The sequence below is a fragment of the Thunnus thynnus genome, chromosome 5 (genome assembly GCF_963924715.1).
Source record: "Thunnus thynnus chromosome 5, fThuThy2.1, whole genome shotgun sequence".
Taxonomy (NCBI): Eukaryota; Metazoa; Chordata; class Actinopteri; order Scombriformes; family Scombridae; genus Thunnus; species Thunnus thynnus.
Window position 1 is genome coordinate 29885709 of NC_089521.1, and position 25213 is coordinate 29910921.

A 25213-nucleotide genomic window follows, 5' to 3' on the forward strand; every position below is an offset into this window, starting at 1 on the left:
TCCAACTGCCCTCCTTTCAGGAAGTGGGACAAAGGAATTTTTTGTGCTGCCCGCTGTGATTCATAGCTGACACACACTCACACACACACACAGTTGGTTTAGGCTTTATAACTTAGCTCATTATTTATGGCTGAGTGAGCCGTTTTAACATGACAACCAGTATTCTGACTCACAGGGGCTTCTGGAGGAGAGTCAGGTGGAACTTAAAGAAGAAAGGAAGACTTTCCTTGTCAGTGTGACCCTTTTCCCTTGGTTTTTCTTTGATTTTGAACATTTATGGAGTGTTAAGGGCACATTAGTAGTCTCAGTTGTGCTGTAAAATAAGCTTTATTCATGGGCTAAACACCCTTATTCAGAGGAATGGATGGATCTGGTCGATAAATTCCTCCAAACTGAGTTGTTTTATGTTAGGCAATAAAGAATTAACACTTCCTTTAGGACATAAAGGGTGACATTTAAAATGAGATATAAATATAATTAAATGATGCATTAAATTGGAATAGTGTTTCTCCAAAAAAAGTAAAGTTTTGTTTTAACTGGTGGTTTTGTTCCGCATAATAATCCATGTAAAGCTCATAATACACAGTTCCCTTTAGTTTTTCAGCTTTCTTACCTGCGTGTCTGCTTCACCTGAGCTCCACAGACAGATGAGGCTCAGCACCTGGACGCGTCACTGCGTTTGGAGCCGGAGGGGGCGGGGCATCACGCGCCACGACAGAGGCTGATGTGAGAGCTGCAGCAGCAGCAGCAGCAGCGTGTCTGCTGGATGCGGTCAGTCAGATAGTGTTGAGTCTCACTGGTTCGTGTTCAACTGGCGAGCAACAAACTAGAGTTTAATTACAGGAAAACAGACAAAGTCAGATCGGAGGGAAGAAAAAAATCTTTTTTTTTTCTGGGAGTTTTTCTTTCACGGAGAGAAAAAAAAAAAGCGAAGAGAGAAAATCCACAGCGATCAGTTTGGATTTGATGAGAAAGTCAAGAAGTCCCGCTTTTGAGGAGACCAGCGGAATATGATTTGAGCTAAGGGAGCGTATACTGTCGCTAACAGGTGAGTTTATTCTCTCTGGATTTTCTCTCAGTTTCTTGACTTTGCTATGTTTTCATTTGAGTCTTGAATTGTATTTTGATGCGTAAACAGAGATGTCCCCCCCGACCATGAAACCCCTGACCCCCCCACCCGCCCCCTCCTCCACCTCCTACACCAACTTTGGATATCACAGCCTGTTTTGAAATGTTTTTTCTGGCTCTGAACACCATTTTACCAACTTCCCATGTGTGTTTTCTGAGACTTTTCGCCATGAGTCACTTTCCTCTCAAACTGAAAACATTTTCACTGTTTCACGCAACCTTTTGTCCTTAGAAAAAACAGCCGTGCAATGAGGCTGTAAATTTATTGTGTTTGGTGCAGGTGCGCAATATTGTGCACCCTATTACTCATGTTTTTAGACCACAACAAGTTGCTATTCATCACATCATCCCCTTAGTATAAGAAATATATATATATACTGTGTAATACGCTATAATAGGCCCTTAAAGTTGTTTTTATTTTTTATAGTGAGTTAATTTTTCACTTATACTCGTTTTTGTGTTTATTTTTTATGACATCACTGTTATTTTCCGATGGCGTTGAATCAGACCTCTTTATGTCTTTGGCCCTCATTGGTGATATTTTCTGCTCTAAACTTTCATAGGAGTTTGCCTACAGGCAGCTGTTAGTTATATCTGTCTTTAAATCTTTTCCCTGGACGTTTATGTGGTGGTATGATTTTTTTTTTTTTTTTTTTTTTTTTTTTTTTTTAAAGGCTGCTTTTGACCACTGACTTGCTTCTAAAAAAACAAAACCCAATGAGCTGCTAACTGTGAGAAATCAGTCATAAATCAGTCAAATTGTACACTAGGGAATCTCAGTGAGGATATGTATGCATTGCTGTGGGCATGAGTATAAAACCAACCTACGGTGCTGGATGTTATTGCCTTGTTTTGGTTTACTTCTAAAACCACATCCAGATAGGGAACAGGCAAATGCACATTTTGCAAATTCTCTGGTGCTGCTCTCTCTCTCTCCCTCCCTCCTTCCACTAAAAGCATCTCTCAGTGGATTACCATTTAGTTGTTGGGGTTATTTATCATTTTGTAGGACGGTCCCTCTTGCCTTTTCCCTCCCACCTCTTTTGTTTTAATTGAGTTTATCTCTGCTCCCTTGGGCTCTTGCTGTCTAAACTTAGGCTCGTGGTTGTGTCGCCCTGCAGAGCCGACTGCTCTCTTGGTGATTCACTGCTTTGCCTTGCGCTGTGGTCATTTGGGAACGGAGCTAAGCACCGCAGAAGTGCTCACCCAACTCTGACTACTGGTTTGTCTAGGGTCAGTGGAGTCAGAAGTAGAAACGTGATGATTGGGAGACTGATATTAAAGCTTTGTGTCACTATAAAGACTCCAGTCACTTCAGTATGACTGGTGTCACTGCTTGTGGTAATGTGAGGTAAACCCTGGTTTTACACCCTCACAGAGTCCTATTTACAAATCTAAAAAGGGATTGGGATGTCCCTCTTGTTTCTCCTCACACAGATTGTGCCCTTTTTCCACACATTCACACTCCAGACAATCTAGGCCAGTCTATTCAGAGATATCTATGATGAATGTTTGTAGTGCTTTGTGTTCCAGCAGGGATGTGTTACTCATTTCTCATGTCTCCTCTTTCTGGAACAGGATGAATCTTCGCCCGCTGGAAGCCGTTCATGCCATCCTGCTGCTGTGGGCCCTGTGCCCCAGTGTGCAGGGCCAGTGCGATAAATCATCTGAGACATCCAGACTCAACCTCTCGGTCACCTACGAGCTCCCAACTTTCACCACTAACTTCACCATTCAGAATATGGTGACGCTGGATGGGATCATTTATGTCGGGGCCGTGAACCGAATCTACGCCTTGGCCCCAAATCTTACGAAGCTGTCAGAGTACCACACAGGGCCGCTGTTTGCCAATGAAACCTGCGGCCGGAAACTAAGCAGCACAGGCGGTGGTGACAGGGTGGACAACCACAACATCGCCTTGGTGGTGGAGCACATTTATGACAAGGGTTTGTACAGCTGCGGGTCGGCGGACAACGGTGTTTGCCGGCGTCACGTCCTGGATGATGACATTAGCCCGAAAACTGTAGACGAACAGGTGTACTGCTTTGGAGACAAGGTGAGACAAGGCAAGGGTCAACCAAGCAACTCAGATGTTGTGGTCAGCCCTTCTGGTTCTCAGGTGCTCAACGTGGAGAGCAACGTTATCAAGTTTTTTGTTGGAAACTCTGAGATTCCCGGCATGAGTAACGTATCAGGCGGCACAACACATCCCCACACCATTTCCCTGCGGAAGATGAAGACGAGCCAAAATGGCTTCACGTTCTTCTCCAGCCGTTCATACATGGACTTGATTCCATCTCTACGTGGAAACTACTACCTGCGATATGTTTACTCCTTCCACAGCGGACCCTTCACCTATTTCCTCACCGTGCAGAGGGTGAGCAGGGACTCTCAGGCCTACCACACCCGCATAGTCCGCATGTGCTCCTCCGACCTCGACATCCGCCGCTACGTGGAGATGCCCCTCGAATGCATCAGCACCGATAAGAGGCGACGGCGCTCCACGGAAGCTGTGAAGGTGTTTAACATCCTCCAAGCTGCTTACGTCACTAAGGTGGGCAATGACGTAGAACTGCAAAAGCAGCTGAAGGTGGAGGAGGGCGACGACGTGCTTTTCGCCGCCTTCGCCCGCGGAAAGCCGAACTCTCCGGAGCCAACCCCCAACTCAGCCGTCTGCATCATGTCGCTGAAACACATCAACAACATGTTCAAGATGTACATGCAGAGGTGCAACACAGTAGACCTGTATCACTTCACTGGATCAGACACTAAGACCTGCTACAATGTGGTAAGTGCTTGGAGGGGTTGAGGCGACTGTGACAGGGTAGCCATTGTAGAACTCTCACTTTGCATTGCAAAATGGCGTAAACAAATTAATGTACAAAGGACAAAAGTTGTCTCTGTTCCAGGAAAGTTTTTGTATTCAAAGTAAATACGAATAAATTATTATTATTAAAATGAGCCCTGATCATAGATTTCAGCTCTAAGTTTTGAAAGTCAATAAACTGCAATAGCAGAAGTTGTGTTCAATGGTGACCTCTACAATGGCTACTGCTGTATTAACATGTCATTTTATGGCTTATATTTTTATGCCAATTAATGTATTTGAGGATGTTTCAAATATATACCCTGCACTAACTTGGTATGTTCAAAGATCTGTCTTGGTGTCCAGGCCAAAAATGTGTTTTTTTGGCGCATGAAGGATGATGCCACGCACTAAATTGCAAAACTCTTTGCTCAACAACGGTATTTTAAGCATTTGGACCTTTTTATCCAGAGCGACATAGATGGAGTCCAAAAAACACAATTTTAGTCTCTGTAGATCACAACAAAGTTTCAGCATCATCATGATCAAAGCCTCAGTCAGTCATCTGTTGTATATTCACAGCTTGGTTTTCATCTTTTAGAGTTATAAGCCTTGGCTGTTTATTCGCTGCAGGCAGGCTTGCCTGTTTGCTGGAGAGATTGTCCTGTAACTGGGTGGTCTCAGGTTCAGGCAGCCAGTATGTGTACTGTCTGTCTGTCTAAGTGTCCTTGAGCAAGACACTGAAGCATGACTTGCTCCTGAATTGTTCCTTTGACCTCTGACATCTGCCTCACAGGGAAATGTGAAGAAAGAAACTTCTGATTACAGTGTTTACTATGACTTTTATGTCTGTTTCATATCCTCTTTCGTGTTTATGGATTACTTACTTGCTGTGTACTGTGCAGTCTGTGGAACAGTAGGACATTTTTCATTGCTCCAATGCATTGGAGTTTAAATGAACTGAAATGTTGACTCTTAAATGTAGACTCTTGGCTTAAAGTTGAGGTTGTTTACAACCATATTTGGTGAAGAGTGTAGGACTCGTAGCCATTTTTATACATAGTCTCCCCATTTTAGGACAAAGTACCATAACAATGATCCTAAACATACAGAGAAGGAAAGCAGTTGAGTGATCGGGTCAATCACTCAATCCAACTGATCATGACGTGTTTCAATTGTTGAAGACCAAGCTGAGGGAAAAAAAGCCAGGTAACAAGCAAAAAGTAAAGATGACTGCAGTAGAGGCCTTACAGAGGATTAATAGGGAAGATATCAAAGGTCTGCTGATGTTTTTGGGTTGGAGACTTCAGACTATTATTGACTGCAGGATTTGTAAATATTAAAGGGGACATTTTCAGGTCAATATTTTTAGTATGTGGCTCTACTGGAATATCTTTACACGATTTACAGATCCAAAAAACTCCTTGTTTATCTTATACTGGCCGTTTATACAGCCCCTCAGTTCAGCTTCTGTCTGAAACAGGCTGTTTTAGCTCCTGTCTCTTTAAGGCCACCCTCCCGATGAGCCCAGTCTGTTCTGATTGGCCAGCTTCAGGAAGCTTCAGTCGGCTCTGGAGGCCATGTAAAGACACAATAGTAAACGGATTTCACTTCTTTTCTCTTTCGTTCAAAATATAAACTTGTCAAATACATCCGCACCTGTTCGAGCCGAAATCTGATCTGGGATATGAGAGTGGACTTCAGCAACAAAGATAACGGAACGGATGTCATCTTGTTGGGAAAGTAAAAGAAACATTGCAAATGAAGCGTTCAAGGCAGGTTTTGACTTGCAGGGAGCATTTTTACATAGGTTCACCTCAAGTTTTGGAACTTTGACAGTATTTAACATAGATATCCCAAATTATAATAGTATATAAATGACAGAAAATCACAAAATCTCCTCTGAATATAATGAATATAATGGCTTAATTTAAGTTAATTCATCCTATACATTGTGGCCCTAAAATGTGTATAAACCTTCATATGTGTTGTACTGTAGTAACCATCACCCCTCCCCATACTGATGCGAGCCACTTCGTTACCCCCCGCCATTACTCACTCACCTCCAATCCATCAACATTGACTCAATCAATCAGTTGTATCACCTGATCAATAGTGACATGAAGTTAACTGCCGACCACCCTGCCAAAAGGGTCCGTCAATATGTGTACTTGAGCCGCTGCCTCTCTGACTTCATCTTTACTTAACCTCAGCGTCAGTCGGTACAGTATATCACCAGTCAGGCAGTGGATTGCCATAGTCTCCTGGATATATTGTACTGTAAATATGTTGTAAAAGGGCAAGCACATACAGGATTAATGTTAGAGTCGTGTGCAAACACCTAGCTCGCTCCCGACGAAGACTTCTGTCAAAACATTGGGTGTGTGTGTATGCGTGTGTGTGTGTGTGTGTTACTGCGAAGGTTATAACTTTTTTTTTCTATTACTGTCAGCAGACTAGTTTAAACATCATTGCGTGTGTGTCCACAGTAGGAACATTTATTGCTGCTTTTAACTTGGCAGCACACCACGACCGTGTACCATAACACTGTAGGTATAAAGCATTTGTGTGGTTGTAGCAGTGGGTTTGTATGTTTTTATCCCATTTATTTATCACACATTTTGTACTCTTTATATTGCAATTAACCATTTTGCAAACAATGCTGCTGTGTTTTCAGAAATTTCAATAGATTTTACTACCATTCCAAACATTGCATTTGTTTCCATTCATTTGGTAATGAATGTTATGTGTGTCCTTCAGGTCTAATAATGAATGCATTTCCTTTTTTATAAAATATTTGCAAAGCAGATTTAAAAATATGTTTTTATTTTTTCTAAACCTGCACTGTTTACAGCCATACACCAGCTTTCAGTCATCTTCTTCTTCTCCTCTGCTTTTTTGTTGGTGCGTTTCAATGTTTCCTGGTTGTCCACTAGTAGTGGAATAGTGTGAAACTGGAACGTGTATCCGTGGGGTTTGTGTGGATACTTTATGTGTGTGTCACATACAAACAAAATGGGGAACCGCTCATCAAAATATGTCTCCGTGGCGTTACTAGTGGTCAGAAATTCCAGAGGGTTCCTTTGACTCGTGCCAACATTTCATTATCATTACAGAGTAAAGTACATTACAGGTGATTTAAAGACTTAATGCTACAAATCAATCTGCACTTAAACTGAATTACCATGCAACAATTGACAAAAGGAATGCAGACTTGATGCTCGCTGTGATGGATTACACACCTCAAACAAGCTTCAAGACTCTACTAATTGACTTTCATACAATTTAGAAATTAATGGAAAACTAGTGGCTGAGTGGAAAGGTGAATCTAAAACTATATGCATAACAAAATGTTTGGGGGGAGAAAAAAGTACACATAATAATTGCAAACACATTGTTATGCCCGTAGTATGTAGTGGTTCTAAAGGCGCAGACTGCATTGAAGAGATTAGACAGAAACACGAAAGTGACATGTGGTTCAGTTCTTAAAACAGATTCAAACCAGCTTTGCAAATACATGCAAATACATGGTGGGTGGGTGTTTGGGTACATCAGCGGGGTCCTGACAGCTATCAGCAGTGGAGATCCACTGGGGAAAGCGAGGAATGCTGGGGAGCCGGGGCGGGGGGGTGGGGGTTCGGGGGGCAGCGCATATCTGACTCTCAGCGAGCCGTGATGAATGGCTCAGGGATAACAGGGCATCAGCAGCTGGGCGGAAGATGATCCCTCGACCCGCCGTGGCAGCCGGCCATGCTGGCGAGGCCTCCCCCTCCCCTCGACCCCCACCTGTTACCAGCACCTGTGGGAAAGTGGAAATTGCATCGGTAACACCAAAGAGCCTTTTTATTTGGGTTGATGTTGGATTGATCGATCAAAATGATCTCTTATGGACTTTTTAAGGTGTCATATTCTGATATGATCAAAGCTTTTTACAAAACTCTGTGGTCCACATTAAAGCCTGTTGTATTCACCCAGTAATATTGCACTTTTTTTTTGGTGGACAGCTGCAAATTTGGCACATTTTTTGTCACAGAGCACGTCGGAACCAGATGAAAAACGTTCAGTGTTTGAGGGCCTCCTCGCTCCTTGAGCATCTTTTGGCGAACAGATGTGACAAGTTTTTCTCTGATGTCATGCTTAACAGAGACGTTTAGCGGTGTTTTTGGAATGTGAAAAAGCTAGAAGCCATCCTCTGCTGTAAACCGATAACTCAGAGAGCCTGTTGAGCTACTGTGCACAGGATTAAATACTAAATCACAGTGTTACAAATCAAACAAACTATCGCCTGATGCTATGGCGGCTCCAAACAAAAGTTTATTTGTACCGAGTGATGATTGCTGAGCAAACCTTTCCTTCCTGAACTCCCAAACAGTAATTGTCTGTTTCCACCTCTTGACAGCGAGCGGCGATATGAAAACTGTTGTTTCGATCACTCACGAGCGAGAGTGACTGACTGAATGAGAGTACTATTCCGTTATTAGACATTCTTTCCTCTTGACTCACTCGATTACTGGGTTGATGTGAGGCATGACATCAGTTTTGCTGGAGGTACAGGAGCATCTGTACAGTGTGTAATTATCATAGGAATCCTTCTGTTTCTAACTACTGTGTTGTATAGTATGGCATGTTTTGATAAGTCTGTAAACAACACGATTTTTATATTATGCTGACTTCCTCCTTTTGCAGCTGCAATATTAACTTCATTTAGTGATCCTCTTTCAGTAACTCAGACACACACATATCCATTAAATACACACACTAAAAACCAGAGTGCTGGCTTTTGTTTTTTTTTCAGTAGACTCAGCACAGACAAATGGCACAAAAATCTGCTGTTTCCAAATATTTTCATCTCTGAGTATGAGCCTCCAAACACACAGACGCAGCAGGTTAAGTGCTGAATCGCTGCAGCCAAAAGAGCTTTTATCTCAGTGACGCCGTTTTCAAGTTTTATCGCTGACCGTCTTACTTGTATCCTCCTGTCCTCAGCTGCCAGGTAAAGAAACAATCGGTAAGACCATTGTGCAACTGTCCCATCCGATGCACGTGCTGTAAGCTTGGACTTAATGGATCTAATCATAGCAGTACTTAATAGATTTACGACTAGTGTTCAGTGGCATATGGCAGGTAGACTCTCTGTTATTATGAGGTTTGTGAAGAGATAAGCGCCGCCATAAATTCATAAAAGTTGTAAACATTCGATGGAGGCATACTTAAGCACAGCAGGTTATTTTTGTCGTTTGCTCCACCAAATTGTATTTTTGGCAGAAAAAAAACTCTCTAGGAGGAATCTGGCTGAGGTTGAAATCTCAGTGTAAGAGCATGTTTTGAAGTTTTTAAGTGGTGGTTGTCAGCTCAGACGTGCCTCTTAACTCCAGTTTAAGCAGCAAGATATGATAAATGTTGTAATGATGAGTGGCCCTCTTTTAGGCTGTCTACGTGATAGAACAAATCTGCTTTTCTTATTGTTTCTTTAGGGCCATTTCTGTCCTCAGGCAGCTCTCGGTTACATAAAGAACGTGACATTGAAGAAATAATTACAAGTCTTTACCATGAGATCTGGAGCGTAACTACAGCTTACTGTGCTTTAGCAGATTTTTTGGAATTATGCTACTTTTCTAGGCACAGTTTAGAATATTTTCCAATGATTTTACTTTTGCTATGAACTGTATTTATACAAGCAGAGGCACTTAACAGTAGTTCCACTCAAAAAGGCCGCAGTTGACTCAATTGTTTGATTTGAGCAAAAGTAGAAACAATATCAAAAGGTTGAACTTATAATGAGTTCATTTATTTATGTAAAAGGAGTAATCCGCCAATTTTTGTGCACACAATGAATACACACTGGTTTTTGGGCACTTAACGATACTTTAATTCGAATTATTTTTTCAAGCATGTACACCAAAACTTGACCTGAATTAGCACTGCAAGGATTACTCAATCAATCGATTAGTTAATTAATCGATTAAAATTAATCACCAATTATTGAGTTTTTCAAGAAAAAAAATGCCAAAATTCTCCAGTTCCAGCTTCTCAGATATGAATATTTTCTGGTTTCTTTAGTCCTCTATGACAGTAAACTGAATATCTTTGGGTTATGGACTATTTAGTACATTTTAGGTTGCATCTTGGGCTTTGGGAAACAGTTTTATGGACCAAACAGCTAATCAATTAATCAAGAAAAGAATCAACAGATTAATTAATAATGAAAATTATCCTTAGTTTCAGCTTTAACCTGAATTGAGTAAAGATTTAATATGATTAACATAGTTTTTTTGGAGACAAGAATTCCAGTAGTTCTCCACCCCTCCTCAAAAAAGCTCTTAAAACAATTGATATAATCCCCCAGAATGTGCTGTGGCTTGACAATATCACTTTAAAAAAAAACCATGTTTGGCCATTTGCTGGGTAATGTAGTGTGTAGAGCCATAACAGGGGTTTGGAGTGACCCCAACACGCCTGGTACCCATTCCCATAAGTCTATTGAGGGAGCAAGGAACATTTGAGACTAAAAATAAAGAACGGCCACATTCGAGGTCAAAATTATCATCGGATTACCATTGATTCGAGAAAACCCACCAAATGCTGATTGCTTTTAAATTGAATCTTCAGCCTGATTGATTATAGTGTGTGTAATATAATTCCAGCCGGGAGACGCTTTTGACCGACAGTCATTTTAATTAGCCGGCCTGTTTTAATGAACAAGCTTTAAACGCTGGCTCGAAAAGATGCCACAGAGGCCCATCGATTTTATTATACACTGTTAAGGAATTCCTAATAATTTCTGATTATGAATAAGGAACCAGTTATATGACTTCCAAGATATAAAAGACTTTTCCAGTCAGTTGTTTGGTCACTAAATAAGATAAGATTACAGTTTATTTGCATACAGCACTGAGTAAAAGAATGTAGAGCAGAGCATGCAGTAGAGGTTTGCTTTAACAACATCTACATGCAACTCTTGAGCAACAGATATTATGTTGATTGCAACTTTTATCCCATGAGAGGATTTCTAAAAAATGTTTTCTCTGAATGGAGTTGCCAAAGATAGAAGGTGTTGTATGTTGTTCAGATTGTAAAGCAGCCTAAAATAGAACTATGTCTCTGAGACAGACACCTACGTTGTCTTCCAAAAACTATAAAAAAAACTCATCAATGAGCTGCACCATTGAACCGAGTGACATATTACTTCACTGTGAAGAGTGTAGTCATAGTAGGTTTCTTTTTTAAATGGCTCCAAACAGAGATCACTTTTTCAGTCAATGGAGAGTAGTTCTGTGTACGGCGGACACCGCTGCACATGCACAGGAACGTGGATCCATTTAGAGAGCTTTGCTAGCTTGTCGTGCTACATACACGGATGTATTATAAGAGCTGGATACCGGACTAAAAACGGCCCCCATTCAGTCCTTAAGGAATTGTTTGCCTGGTGCATACGCCAAAAAAAGTTTCTAGCTTCCGGGTTTGCTTTCGCGTTGTGCGGCCCACTGAATATGCGCAGTAGTGTTTCCCCCCGCTGGCCCCGCCCGCGAGTTCCCGCTCGGCCCATAGACTTTACATTGTGATGACGTTACTGATTTTTAAATCGCTTTTCTCGGCTTGAGGAAAGTTTTACAAACATAAAACCTCCATGGATCAAAAGTTCATAATAGAAAGAGTCATAATTGACGTTTGCAGTGCGAAGTGTCCTGTCAACAGTTTTACAGGCGTCTCTTTTACAATGGTGGTCTATGGGGGAAAGTCCTTTTTGGGCCACAGGGAGATTTTTTGCTGCAATACCGCGAGCGGCCACTGGGAAAAATTGGCTGCAAGCCTGAGCAGCGGCGCCCTATCCAGCTCTTATTATACATCCATGGCTACATATCACAACCTTTTGACTTTGCACTGAAATTCTTTGAGAAATTTACAGTGTCTTGCAAAGTGGAGAGATTGCATATGTAGCACAACAAGCTAGCAAACCGCTGTAACGGTACCTCTCTCTGGAGACTGAAAACGTGATCGCTGTCATTAGTCTTTGGAGCCTTTTTTAAACAAACTAAGGTCACTGTAATCCTTGTGGGAAAGGAACATGTCACCCAGTGCAGCAGTGTAGCTCAGTGATATGTTTTTAATTTTCATAATCGTACATCTGGAATATTTATTCACCAGGCTTTGTACAATGAAAGCACTTGATCTCTTTCACTAAGATCCCATGTCATTTTAATGGGCAGCATTCAGATGCTTGATCAGTTGCATCTTGACCTCAGATTAGTTCTGAAAGACTTTCATCCTGACTTGAACTTCTCTCAAAAGCCTTTAAAAGCTGCTCGAGAAATAGTTGGTTACTCTGACATACAGTAGTTACAAAGATCTGTGCGGAAGGTGAGAAAAGAAAAAGGAAAAGAGATGACCAAGATGATAAAATCATGAAAGAGCACGAATGACATATCGAGAAATGCCACATAGTAAATATGTAGGAACATAAAGCAAACTGTTTTGTCTTCAGTCTCAGCCCATCTGCTCTTAATCTATATTTCACTGTGAGCTCTAACATGAAACTGTCATATGGAATTTATTCTTACTTTTTTCGGAGATGTATGATTTTGCATCAGTTGCCTTGCAGCGAAAACACTGCAAACTGCATGTGTCAGACTTCTACATTGCCTCCTGTGACAGGATATGTACCGTAACAACAGCAATCACTGATCAATCAGTCATCAGGTAAAGTATCAGTGATAGTTTGTGCATTTGCTGTAGTTTTCCAGTGACAGTTGGGAGAGTTGCAGATAATTAGACCCACAGCAACCTCACGATAAATGCACTTAATACTTTGCATTCAGCAGTAGTGCTGCTGATTCAGTGGGTGCTGCTGGGGATGTGAGGGTTTAGAGCCCCACATGCCCGAGCCTGCTCATGCCATCACTAAGCTGGTATTTGTTTGCTTGAACTCTCTCTCTGTATTAGGCTTTACTGGGGCTGGTAAACATACGTCAACATTATCATCATCCAGAAGTTCTTCTTTTTCAAGATGCTGCAAAGAATATATAACACCCTAGGGATAAGATAAGATGAATAGCAAGATGTCATTTTTATGTTAGTGCGGTCCTGTGACCTTTTAATCTCGTTACGGAAATTTGTTATTGACATTTTATCCCTAAATCCTTCAATTTTGCTGATTAAGTACCACTAGACAAGGCAGTTGGAGCTCACATGATAAAATACATTACATAATGTGCCATTTATACGATTGGCAGCCAGAAAATGCATTACCATTCACTGTAAATCTGCTTCTTTTTTTTTTTTCTTTCTTACCTCACTACGCTGGATTGAGCACTCAGTTTTCCATTTCACTTCTACTTCCAGGACAGACAGACATGCAATAAGTGCCACATGTGCAGAGTAGAGAGAAATAGCAGTAGTAGATTTCAGATTTTATGCCACACTTGTAGCTGTTCCCTCCTATAATAGGATGATGTGACACCCAGAAAAATTATAAAAGCGAATCAAAAGACATCAGTGACCTTGCTGTGGATTTTTTTTTACAACAGATGTCACAGATTGCGTCCCGCATGCCCGAGCCTGTCCGTGCCATCATTAAGACGGGTGCAGGACCCAGTGGTGCTCCTCAGCGGGCGGGCAGGTCTCCAGCAGCATACGGGAATCAACAAAAGAATGAAAATACTACGTTCTTGTCCGGTCCTGTCCTTCTCATATTGCTCCTTGTAAGCCTTCAGTCTCCGATAAAGACCACTGCGTGTGTGTGTGTGTGTGTGTGTGTGTGTGTGTGTGTGTTTGTAATGAGAACGAGATTAGATCGACTGTGTTTTGGTACCTGCATCTATCTCATAACACACACTTTTTCACACAGATCTTAACACATGCATACACACACAAGAGCATACACGGTAGAGTAAGACAACTATGTTGGTTTGTTGACAGATCAGACGTAAATCAGCTCACCACAGCCGCATAAAATTTATAAAAAAAACAAATGCACTTCACTTACATTGCACTTTTTACTACTATTACTTTCCATTGAAGGAAATTTAAGCAGCAGTAAAGTATTTTTTTAGGCAAAAAATTCAGAAAAACTTAAAATTCATTCTTCTCTGATATACCTTTTTACAATTTTTTTATATTTTATGCACCAAATGATCAATTAATCATGATTAATCAAGAAAATAATCAATGATGATTAAATGATTGGCAGCTGCAACATATAATCAGCCATGTCAGCGAGTGCAAAACAAGGTTCGTGCCAGTGTAAGCTACCGTTCGTGTGTTATAACATCATGGAAAACAGTTTACATGCCCTGACCCGACACACTCTGATTGTCCATATGGCGTGTCGTGTGTTGTCGGTGAGAGCTGGCAGCTGTGCGTGCCCGCCGCCCTCAGGTGGGCCGTTGCGTCATGGCGGCCGTGTCCAGGCAGGTCGTTTCTGTACGAGGAGGAGGAGGAGGCTCGGTCAGCATGTACATCCAGCATGTCAGGAAATAAACACAAACACATGGACTTCATCTAACGTTATTGGTGTCATAGAAAAAGTTTTACCTGTTTTTGAAACACACGCAATGCCAATCATGCAGAGCCACAAGTCGATTTGTGCTGCAATGGGGCGTTTATCTCGTTCAATACTTGCGTAATGATCCCCTCACAAAATAACAGATGACATAATTCTTCAATAGTTTAAGATAAATCTGTCATGCAAGGATTGCAGCAAGTCTGTTTCGACATCTCGGCGGTATCGGGGCCCCGTTTTGTGTCGTTTTGTGTTCGTGTCTGCAGGCATTTCCTGGCGATTTTCTACATGATTTCACATTCACTCAATGTCAGTATTTAGTTTTGGATCCGCAGAGTTAATAATTAGCCGAGGAGTTCAGTTTCTTGTTTTGCTGGAAAGCTGGAGGTGTGTGTAGATCCTTTTTGCTAAGGCTTTTGTATGCACATCTTATCTTTGTTCCCTAGATAAAGGGTAAAGTAGTAAATATGCAAACCGTCAGTGCCTGCAAGCTGTCTTCCAATAAGCAGGGTGGGAAATTACCACCAGCCACCATCAGCCAAATACTGTTAAACTTAGGCTATAGCTGATAAGATTTCTTTTAGTGCTAACTATGTCTGTGTCAGATAAACAGCTGTCATTTGTTGTTTTGTCTCTTCTCATCTGTCACTTGTTCAGGTTTTCAGGTTTGCTGCTTCTCTCTGTTTTGTATTATTATAAATTGGATTTACAACTGGTAGAAAAGCCATTTAACAATTTCAACAAGGCCGTTTTTCACAGTTTTCCAACATTTTATCTACATTTTATATCATTTAATTAGTCAAAAATGTATTTATAGTAAAAAATAATTATCTTTTTGCGACCCGACTGCATCTGAAACGTAGCTGGTGAATGTGTAAATATATCCTCCGCTGTGCATGCTTAATGGATGAAATTGTTTGTTTCTGGTCAATTACACAAAGTGCTGCGGTGATCGTTGCGGGCAGAGTCATCTCGCTTTTTTTGTTTTGACGCTGTCTCGCAAATGAGACACTTTCCTCAAATACCACCCCGATGACAGACTCATCTCTGATTGGATTTCATAAATGCTTTCCTTACCAGACACTTGCCAGCAGTGCCAGAAGCCATTCATGATACACTTGTTCAGTGTCAGATATGGAGGAGCTCTGCTCGACTGAGCTTATGAGTCAAGGCCCCAGAGCTATTTCCTAATCAGCGGCATGCCTCCTACTCTTCCATTTCACCACATGGTGATATCCTGCTCTCTACTGAAATGAGGCGTGCGGATGCTTATCTGTCATCCCCCGCGCTCTAAATGAAGGACCGAGAGCAATCTCCTTTTCTCCTGCTGCTGCTGCGCTGAGTGGCGGCCTCACCTCGACCCCGGATCGCTCTCATTTCCTTGGCTTCGGATCCTTCAAGCTTTGTCATAAGGTCTGAGTCTGGCCCTTTGAAACGCTCATAATCACAAAGTTCACCAGAGCAGCAAATGATCCGCGCAGGCCTGCAACCACAGACGCTGGGAGGACAGAAATGAAAGCTTACCTCATCTCCATATTTCTCAAGCTTTAGTACTTAGACTAAGCGAATACATGAAAAGGCAGCGTGCACCCTGTCTACGTAGACAGTCTGGGTGGTGACCCGGTCGATACCACAAAGCAACATGGACAGAAACTTGCATGCTCTAACCAGTTCATCCTGTAGCTGCATGTCAACTCAACTAATTATATTTCATTTTAAAGCGGTTATTTCAAAGCGCTCTATGGAGAAAATAAGAAGAGGAGAAAGGAGACAGTGGCCCAGCCATTGAAGAGCAATTTGGGGTTCAGCGTCTTGCTCGAGGACATAATTTATGGACCCGCTCCACCGCTTCAGTCACAGCCGCTCCATAATCACTGACATACACACATTGTCATTTATTTTGCCACCCAATTGGTCAGCTGACTCCATGCATGGAAAAAATTACCTCCATAAACAGCCATACGTGCAGCTGAAGAGTCCTTAAAAGGTTGGTCCGGACAAACAGCATAACTTATTTTCTCACATATTTCTAGTGGAGTCTAGCTATGCAGGTGGTTTTGTTTATCCATCTCTGGGATTTCAGCCACCACCCCCAATGCTTATGGAGATGAATAGAATCCAATTTATGGTGCTGACAGCGTTGGAAAAATTACATTTACGTGTTGCTGTGAGATAAAATAATATATCTTTCAGGAGATTTCGTAAGATCTTAAGATTTCTTTGTTGCATTGACTTTTCAAAGCCTTGAGCATCACAAACGTTCACCTCCGTTGTATAACATGGTCGTTTATGATAAATAAAACCAAAACCTTATGCATGGCTGGATACCGCCAGAGGAAAGTGAGAAAGTTTTTTATCGTTTGGTTGAACTGACCCTTTAGGTTTCTTTTGATCTGGACAATCTGTTTCATTTCTATTGATTTGTAGCTCCATCAGGCTTCCTGAATACACAGATAACCTATCGAGTAACCTACATTTTTCAACCAAATGGAAGCAGACACCATGTCATTCCAAGAGAAGGTGTCACATCAGATGAGGTCTAATCCCTCCCTCCCCCCTCCCTCCCCCTCCTTCCCATTCCATTCAACCAGTAATCCCAACACAATGCAAGCAAATGATTGTGCCTGATTGTATGCTTAAGTAAAAGAGGTGAATAGAGAAGAAACCCTCCCTCCCCATCTCTCTGTCCGCACACTTGCATGGCTTTTTATCACCTCACCATGCTCCTAAACAATGCACCACAAACAGAGAGGCTATCTAGTCAATCCCTGGGACACTGCAGATATTGTCTTCGCAGGCTTTGATCTTATCCTCCTCACCGGTGATCCTGCTTGAATCATATTGCGGGAGGAAGGCAAGCTCACACCTGAGAGAGTGGCTGAGTAGCTTTTTCTCGGAACTGAACAATGTGTTTTACGGTCAAAAGCAGCTCTATTTCATCACCAGCTGGACTCTACCAAAACTGTTCGTTCAAGGGGAGTGAGAAGAAGGTCTTAAAATAGCTTTTAAAGTACTTTCCCTAAACAGCTATTGGCTATTTTTAGTTTTATAGGAATACAGAATTAGTCTGTGTTAGCTTTGCAAACTTGAGAAAATTGCTGTTTTTATTGTTTTGGAAAACAAATATCTTGAGTACCAGTTTGCTTTTAACCTCAAGAAACTATTGTTAATGTTAGGTTGCATCACCATCCAGCCTGCACATGGAACTGAGCTCTGATTATGAAGTCAGAATACAGAGATCCTTCAGTCCTCCTTCCAGTCCTGAGTATTAAAAATTCTGGCTTCAGGCCTGGTATCTCAGTAAGTGAGCACAAGCAGATGCAGCAAAATTATTATTCAGAACTCGAGACCCGAAGATCTTTGATATATGTGTAAGAGTGTGTGTGTGAGAAGGAGATTGAGCAACGCTACGAAGCAAGATGCCAACTTCCAGGAGATTTTATAAGTGTGAAAAAGTAGCACAATGATGCCTTGTTGCTCTCGTGGTCAGTTTTCTGAGGACAGAGGCAGAATGCTGATTTGTCTTTTGTTTTTCTTCATCACGCAGTGTAGAGAGACTCTGAAGCGCACAAGTGGTTGCCACCTGCAAGCTGTCACGCTATGCAGTGAAATATTTTACGGCGACTACATAAAGATCTGCTTCTATAAAAAAAAAAAAGCTGTTTTCAGAACTTTTTTGATGAGGTTTCGGTTATTTGTGTTTTCATGGGATTTCACCCTTATTTTTAGCTCTTTCTGTTTCCATGCAAAGCTACTGGAATATTACATTTGCTTTCTGTGTCACTTGTTGAAAAGGGGCAAATATGAAAGGCAGTGCAGCTGAGCAATAAAAAAAAGTACATTCCCTGCGAAGAACATTTTCTTCCACACCGCTACACTTCAGATTCCTCCTCCTCCTCCTCCTCCTCCTCCCGCGCTGTCGCTGGTGCTCCGCAGTCGTATTTGTTTGGTTTTCTTCATCTGGCTCTGATCTTAGCTCTAGTATAAGTACGAGCACAGTGTATCTGCCAGCGCAACGCCTGCCAGTGATCTCATTTCATCCAAGACGGAGCTGAGATGAGGATCCCGGCGTGTTCAGACCTTATGTTGACCCTTGGTAGATAAGCTGCCTTGCTGCCGAGACACAGGCCAGGGCTGTTTACAACCTGAGGTTATCTGGCTGTTCCTCAATGGCTGCTGTTGGGCCACAGCTCTCCAGCTGCTGCTGTTTCCCTGCCTTCCTTCATGTATGAGCAAGGCTCCCTCAGATCAATATATCTCCAAGACAGAAAATCACCTCCTAGATCTGAAAAAAATGAGAAGCAGAGAGAGCCACTTATAGTCATGAATGCCTTATGCTTTAAATGGTAGCGAGAAGGCCCGAGGAGCTGTTTTTGGCAATTTCTGCTCACAGTGAAATCTTCACTGTGAAGATTCTGCCAAGTGTCTGCACCGGTGGATGGATTTGATTATTCCAGACTGCTTGGAAGCAGGAATTCTGGAAAAAAAAAAGAATTGGCTGAATACCTTGAAAAATGTCAGTTTATATCTTTTGAGAGCTATGCAGTAATGTAATGTGCATATCCCTGCTTCAAATCAAATGTACAGTAGGCCCTCTCGACACAAAGGGACAATTATTTTGACATTTTCAGTGATACTGTTGCATGGTGGCACACAGCAGAACAGACACACCTTTTAGGCTACTTCTCTGATTATAATAATCAATAAATAAAATCTAACTCTAATGCTAATTAAGCCATATGTGTAGATGAGTGGCGCTAAGACCGCGCAGCAGCCCCAACACTAAACTTTAAAGTGTTTCTGGAATTAAGAGCACATGTAGGAATGGCAGCTGCTTTAGTAAAAAACGAGCGATCGTTCCACTTAGCTGTCAGATTGGAGATGGATCTGACCTCAGAAAGACATTAATGCTCTAAAATAACGTCCTCAGTGAGTAATAAGCTGGCTGAAAAAACAAAGCATGATGTGGTGCTTGTTTGCAGCCTGATAATTAACCCGTGTCATTACTCATTTAGTTACAGCGCAGTCAGAAAATATAAGGACAGGGTGTCTGGTGGTGTTTACGTCCATATTCATCCACATTATACTTGTAGTCATTTTTACCCTTGGGGACTATACATAAAAAGTGCTTTGATACCTACACCATTCATCTGGTGTGAAAGTAAACTCCCTAACATTCAAGGTGTAGGTTCACCAGAAAAACAAACCTAGAAGTAGATGTCCATGCAGATAATTCTGGTTTTACTTGTCCAGGTTTTAAGATAACCGTCTTTATGTCCTTTTTCCTTTTGTTCAAAGTAGTTCCAGTAAAAACACTTCAAAGTGAGGTATGTGAATTATACAAAGGGATAGGGATATTGTTTCTAGGAAGACCTTTCAAATACCTTAAACAGTCTGCAGAACTAGATACAATGTACGCCAATGGCAGTAATTGAAAAACTGCTTTTTTTTGGTGATTTTGGTGTCCTGGAGTACAAATCCTGATACTCACATTGTAGGTATTTGATGCTTTCTGTATGCATCTTGATGTAACCCTGAATTCTTGATGGGTAGCATTCTCCAGTCACTCTGGGCTATATGTGTAATAATTGAGCTGTAGTTTATCTTTGCACCATTTCCGTAGAGAGTTGTCTGGGACTTGCAGGAAGCCCCAGGAACCATATTTTAACATAGACAGCCAACATCATAACAGTATAAAAATAATAGAAAATCACAAAAAGCATCATAGGTCTCCTATAAATGCTGTGAATTATTGAGGTAATAATAATAAAACTTCAAGGATAGGTTCACGTTTATTCAAGTCTGTCTTAAAACAATACTCACAAGCCCAAAGCTACATTAAAACACTTATCGGTCGCTCTAATTGTTTCTCCCGTCCGTATTGGCCTTGAAGAAATCCCTTCTTAAAACAATTTTAAAATACGTACGTGATGAGGGATAAAATCCAGCCCTCCCTCAGTGCAAAAATGTTTTGTAAAGTTCAGATGAGGCTAATATGAGACTTCAGCGGTCTGAAATACGGAGCATCTGTTCCAGTCTTTTTAGTATGAAATTCCCTCTCTGACGTTACAAGCAGCCACTAATAACCGACATGAGGGTCCTCGCCACAGCAAGGATGATGTCACAAATATTGATGTAACCTCGGTTTTTAAACAAATAAATGTCAGGGAGGAAACATATGAGTCCTGCAGGAGTGTTTTACTGTATGTTTCATCCGGAAAATGTACGCCAAGCATGACAAGCCGGAGTTTATACGGCGTAATGCATCTCATATGTCAGGAGCTTTTTATGAAACACCTTGGTTAAGAGCTGCATAGATGTAACCTCATTATCAATCATCAATGGAAAAGCCAACTATCTGCCATGTAAAATACATCAGAAATTGGCCTGAATGATTATGAGAACTCTTCTTCTGTGAAAAATATTCTTGCTTAATATCTCATTTTTATCTGTGGATATAAGAATGTATTAAGGCGTTGACCTATCTAATCCTCTTTGATCTGCAGACTGTAACTTCAGCTACTGTGTCAGTCTGACCGAACTGTGGATTTTTCGGAGCGACTCTGGAAAGCTCATTTGAAGAATGTGCTGTTGCCGTTTAGGAGAAATGGAATCAAAGCAGGTCTCAGACAGGGCAGAAATAGTGTCTTTTGGCCCCCGTTCACCGAACCTAGCAGTCCATCATTCTTCCCCTTGTTTTGAATCACATAAATTCCAGATCTCCGAGAAGAAGACGAGAAAAATATGTTCATATATGAAGGAAAAGAAGCCGCTGTGTCAAGCATCCGTGAAAAATCATTTCTGTGTTCTCAGAGATATTTTAGTGTCTTATTGGAGTCAGAGGGAGACAGAGAACGCGGGATCATCGTTCAACCAGCCAGCTTTCATACGGTTAAGGTGATTTAGAGGCGCTGAGAGGCTGGAAGCTGTATTGTTCCTCTGTGGGAGAAGCTTGGAGAACACACGCAAATACATACTCACACACCTACAGATTATTTTAACAGCCAAATTGACCGTGTGTGTGTGTGTGTGTGTGCGCACGCAGAGGTAAAGGAAATAGAAAAAAAAAGAGAGGAAGGTGGTTAGTCGAGAGAAGAATTGAAGGGGGATGAGGAGGATAGGTGGGTGAGAGGACAAAGTTTAACACAGGACGGGTCGGAGGAAAGGGGGAGAAACAGAGAGGCTTTAAAATCCTCTAACATTTTCATGAAACAATAAGATCTTGTTTTCAGTATCTTGGCTGAACAAGAGAAACTCTAGCAGTGCGTGAGAATTCTTAGTTTGGTCAACAACAAAAAAAAAAAAAGAGACTTGCACAGGAAGTGATTTGTTGCACTTATTAGAAAAATAAGGAAGGGAATTATGCCATCATCTGTGGGCTGTTTTTGGATAGTTGTTGTTTGTGGGCAGTACATCATTGTGGGCAACAAATGAAAAATTTGGAAAGTTAAGGATTTTCATTCCCACCTCTTTTTCTGGGAAAGAGTTTCCCAACACAGGCTTGAAATAAGCATGAACTCTGAAATGTAAATTACATGTTGCGGGCATGAATAATGAAAAGACCGCTAACATTCCTTTACACAAAAGAAAACAATAAATCATACTGAATATCATTTTTTCCTTTGTGTTGAAAGGTCAGCAAACAGTTATGATGGACGACTCGAATATCTTCGGTTATGGCAAATATGGCTGCATTTATATCGTGCTTTACCTATTCACTCACGCACATGTGGCAGCAAGCTACCACGCAACATGCCGACCTAAGCATCGGGGAAAATTTGGGGTTCGGTGTCTTTCCCGAGGACATTTCGACATGTGGACGGGAGTAGCTCGGGATCGAACCGCCAATCCTGTAATAATAAGCGGACGATCAGCTCTGCCTCCTGAGCCTCAGCTACCCCCAGTTGACTCATCTGGTGGATTCATGCTTCAAAAACACCATCCGGCATTTATCATAATGCAACTCAATGGCACCAGTTTGAACCCAGTTGTGTACCTGTGGAGCCAGTGGTGACACCTACAGCACAGCGCAGGTACAACGTAATGTATTTCCTCCTGTTTTAATGTCTTACTCCTAAGGAAGTTGGACAGTGTGCAGAACAGAAAGCAGCGTACGGCTTTATCTTCACATGGCTACCTGATGATGATGATGGCCTTAAATTTAGAGGAGCTTGCAAAAGCCAGTGTGCGGACCGACTTTCCTTCACTGCACTTGTATTTAATCTCAGCGTTCATGCACGGAGAAAAGACATCTCAGTAGTTGCTACTTGCGGCCTTGGACGCTGCCAGATGACACTTGTGGAATTCTACATGAAGGATGTCTTTTAGAAAACCAGTGATTTAAGAAACATCCAATTCTCTGCATCGCTGCACTGAGACAGCCACAGTAAGTGACTTCCATGATGACTGTCGTTTCCAGAACAGTATCCATTTTGGAAAACATTCATACGTGGTAATTGACCAAAAATAATCCATAAGATACCGTTTTGACCACACGGAGCGTCCGTTATCTTTGGATACAACAAGCAGCTGTATGTTGCAAAGCATAAGAAAAAAACACCCAAACTATCAACTTCAAAAAAGAGCAAATTTTTTTGCTCTTTAGTTCTATTTTTTATTTTTTTCAAAAGCTCGATAACCCATTTTGGAAAAAGCTGTCAAATGGGTTTGAAATAGTGTTTCCAAATCTTCAGTGTGTTCATGGAAAGTTTCCACTGTCCAGTCTGCAGACAGTAGTATATATGCAGTCTTTATCTATTAGACTAAACACTGCACTTGACAATTACAATGATATATCAATATTATCAGTACCACATTTCTACAATGTCTTCAGTATATCATAGAGGTCTGCATTTCATGAAATTAAACTACGTTCCTCTTTCTCTACATTTTTTTTTTTTTGCTAAGCCATGAGTATTTATCACATTTCTTAGAAACAGGATGTCTAATTTTACTGTAATCTCTACATATCTGTTTATGCGTGAGGCCATTTTCTGCCTGTGGCCGTGCCCACCTCAAGGGCCCCATTATAAACAAAGCTGTAGTCCTGCCTGGCGTCTGGGTGGGGGGGGCCGCACCCGAAGGCAAGGCCAGCTGCACTGTGAGTGCCAGGGTCTGTCCTAGCCCTATTGTCAGCTTCTCTTAACTGTCCCTAACACCCTGACAGTCCCCTACAACAGCACACACTCGCACATGCACGCACACATTAACACATGGTTGCATGTGCTTGCAGCTACTAGCCACCTGTGTACTTAGACACGCACGCACACGTACACCGCCGTTATTACAACTTCTGAGAGTCAGGTTGCAGAGTAACGTGCACCCTGAGTCCAGGTGGAGCGCTGTAGTGTGTGTCCCAACATTACCGCAACAATATACTCCCCCCCGCCCTCCAACACACACACACACAGCCTTACGCGCAGTCCACATTCCTTTGCATTTTACTTTCTCTGAAAAACGCATTTCCACACACCCCGATGACAACCAAACCTCTCCACTGTCTGGAGCGCACAATTGCACAAGCAACTCGGAGGTCAAAGGTCTGTTATTCCAGTGAGAGGGCCAGCTGAGCGGCCAGCAACGAGACAGACTCCGTGGGTTTGTGCGTGTGTGCAAGTCTGCTAACTCGGGCTAAGCCTCCGCAACACCATGTGTATTTTTGTACATTAGCGAGAGCGCCTTTACCCTATTTTTGCACGGCAGTGACAGTGTTTGTATTCAAATCCTCTTCTGCCAGTAACCCAGTCCACAGTTTATAACTCATAGGCATTCGTGTGTCTATTCACACATCACCCAGGGGCCACAGTGAGAGTATGAAAACGACATTAAGCCACGCAGATCACCTTTCACCCCTCTTTTGCCTCTTTCCAGTAGTGCTGCAGGCTTTGGGAGCTCCACAACACTGAAACCCTATAGCCTTGCTGTTGTTTGGGGGGACAATGGTTGCTAGTTAAGTATGGGGCAAAAAGGTGTACAATATCTCACGTATGTGTGCCCCACGGTGCCTGTTCTACGGCTGAAAGACACGGTCAGAAAGTGGCCTGAAAGATGTTGAACATCAGGAACACTTTCCAACGCTGTAAATCTTCCAAAGCATGAATGTAAGAGAAATGTTTAAACTACCTAAACCTAACACTTCAAATGGAATCAATATTAATAGATTCATGTGATGTTATTGATTCATTACTCCATTATTAACCCCTCCATTAAGGATAGGGGTCATACTCTCTTGACATTGAGTAAAATAAGGTATGTGTCTGTATTACCGAGTATCAAAAACCTGTTGAGACAGCTGACACCAAATGCTTCATAAGATTTGTTTTGGTAATACTCTAATGCTCAGGTATTGTGTCAGCAATTTCAGACTAATCTGCTGACTGATTTATGTATTGTTCTTTGTGGCATCGCTGAACTGAACACATTTTTATTGGCAGTGAAAGCAAAGAGCAGTTGCCCCTCTGACAGGCGAATGTTATTCAGTCTCAAAACACTGGTGTGAAATTGGTTATGACACAAGCTGTAATTAAACACCCAAGCCGGCATTAGTTGAAAGCTTAAATAATTAAACTTACAATCAAGGTTTTTTTTTGTTTTAACAGACCAGGAAACATGCATCTAGCTAGCGAGATATATATGCGGACTTGCACACTGTAGGCAGTTGTCACGGCTCAGCTCCGGCCCTGTGCAGGCATGTTGTTCAGCCTTAAGCTGAGCTGCTAATTAAAGTGAAATTGATTTCATGTAGAAGGATTGTAGATTCTTCTTTCTGTTATTTTCAAAGG

At 41.8% G+C, this 25213-nt stretch overlaps 1 protein-coding gene across 1 annotated transcript in view; it reads left to right on the forward strand.

Annotated features, from left to right (window-relative positions):
- The first annotated feature begins 724 nt into the window (after positions 1–724).
- Positions 725–25213, forward strand: part of met (MET proto-oncogene, receptor tyrosine kinase) — a 77199-nt gene continuing 52710 nt past the window's right edge. Inside the window, exons 1-2 of the mRNA XM_067590630.1 lie at positions 725–1048; positions 2707–3916. Of these exons, the coding sequence (XP_067446731.1) occupies positions 2708–3916 (1209 nt within the window). The 5' untranslated portion in view covers positions 725–1048; position 2707. The remainder of the gene's footprint in view (positions 1049–2706; positions 3917–25213) is intronic.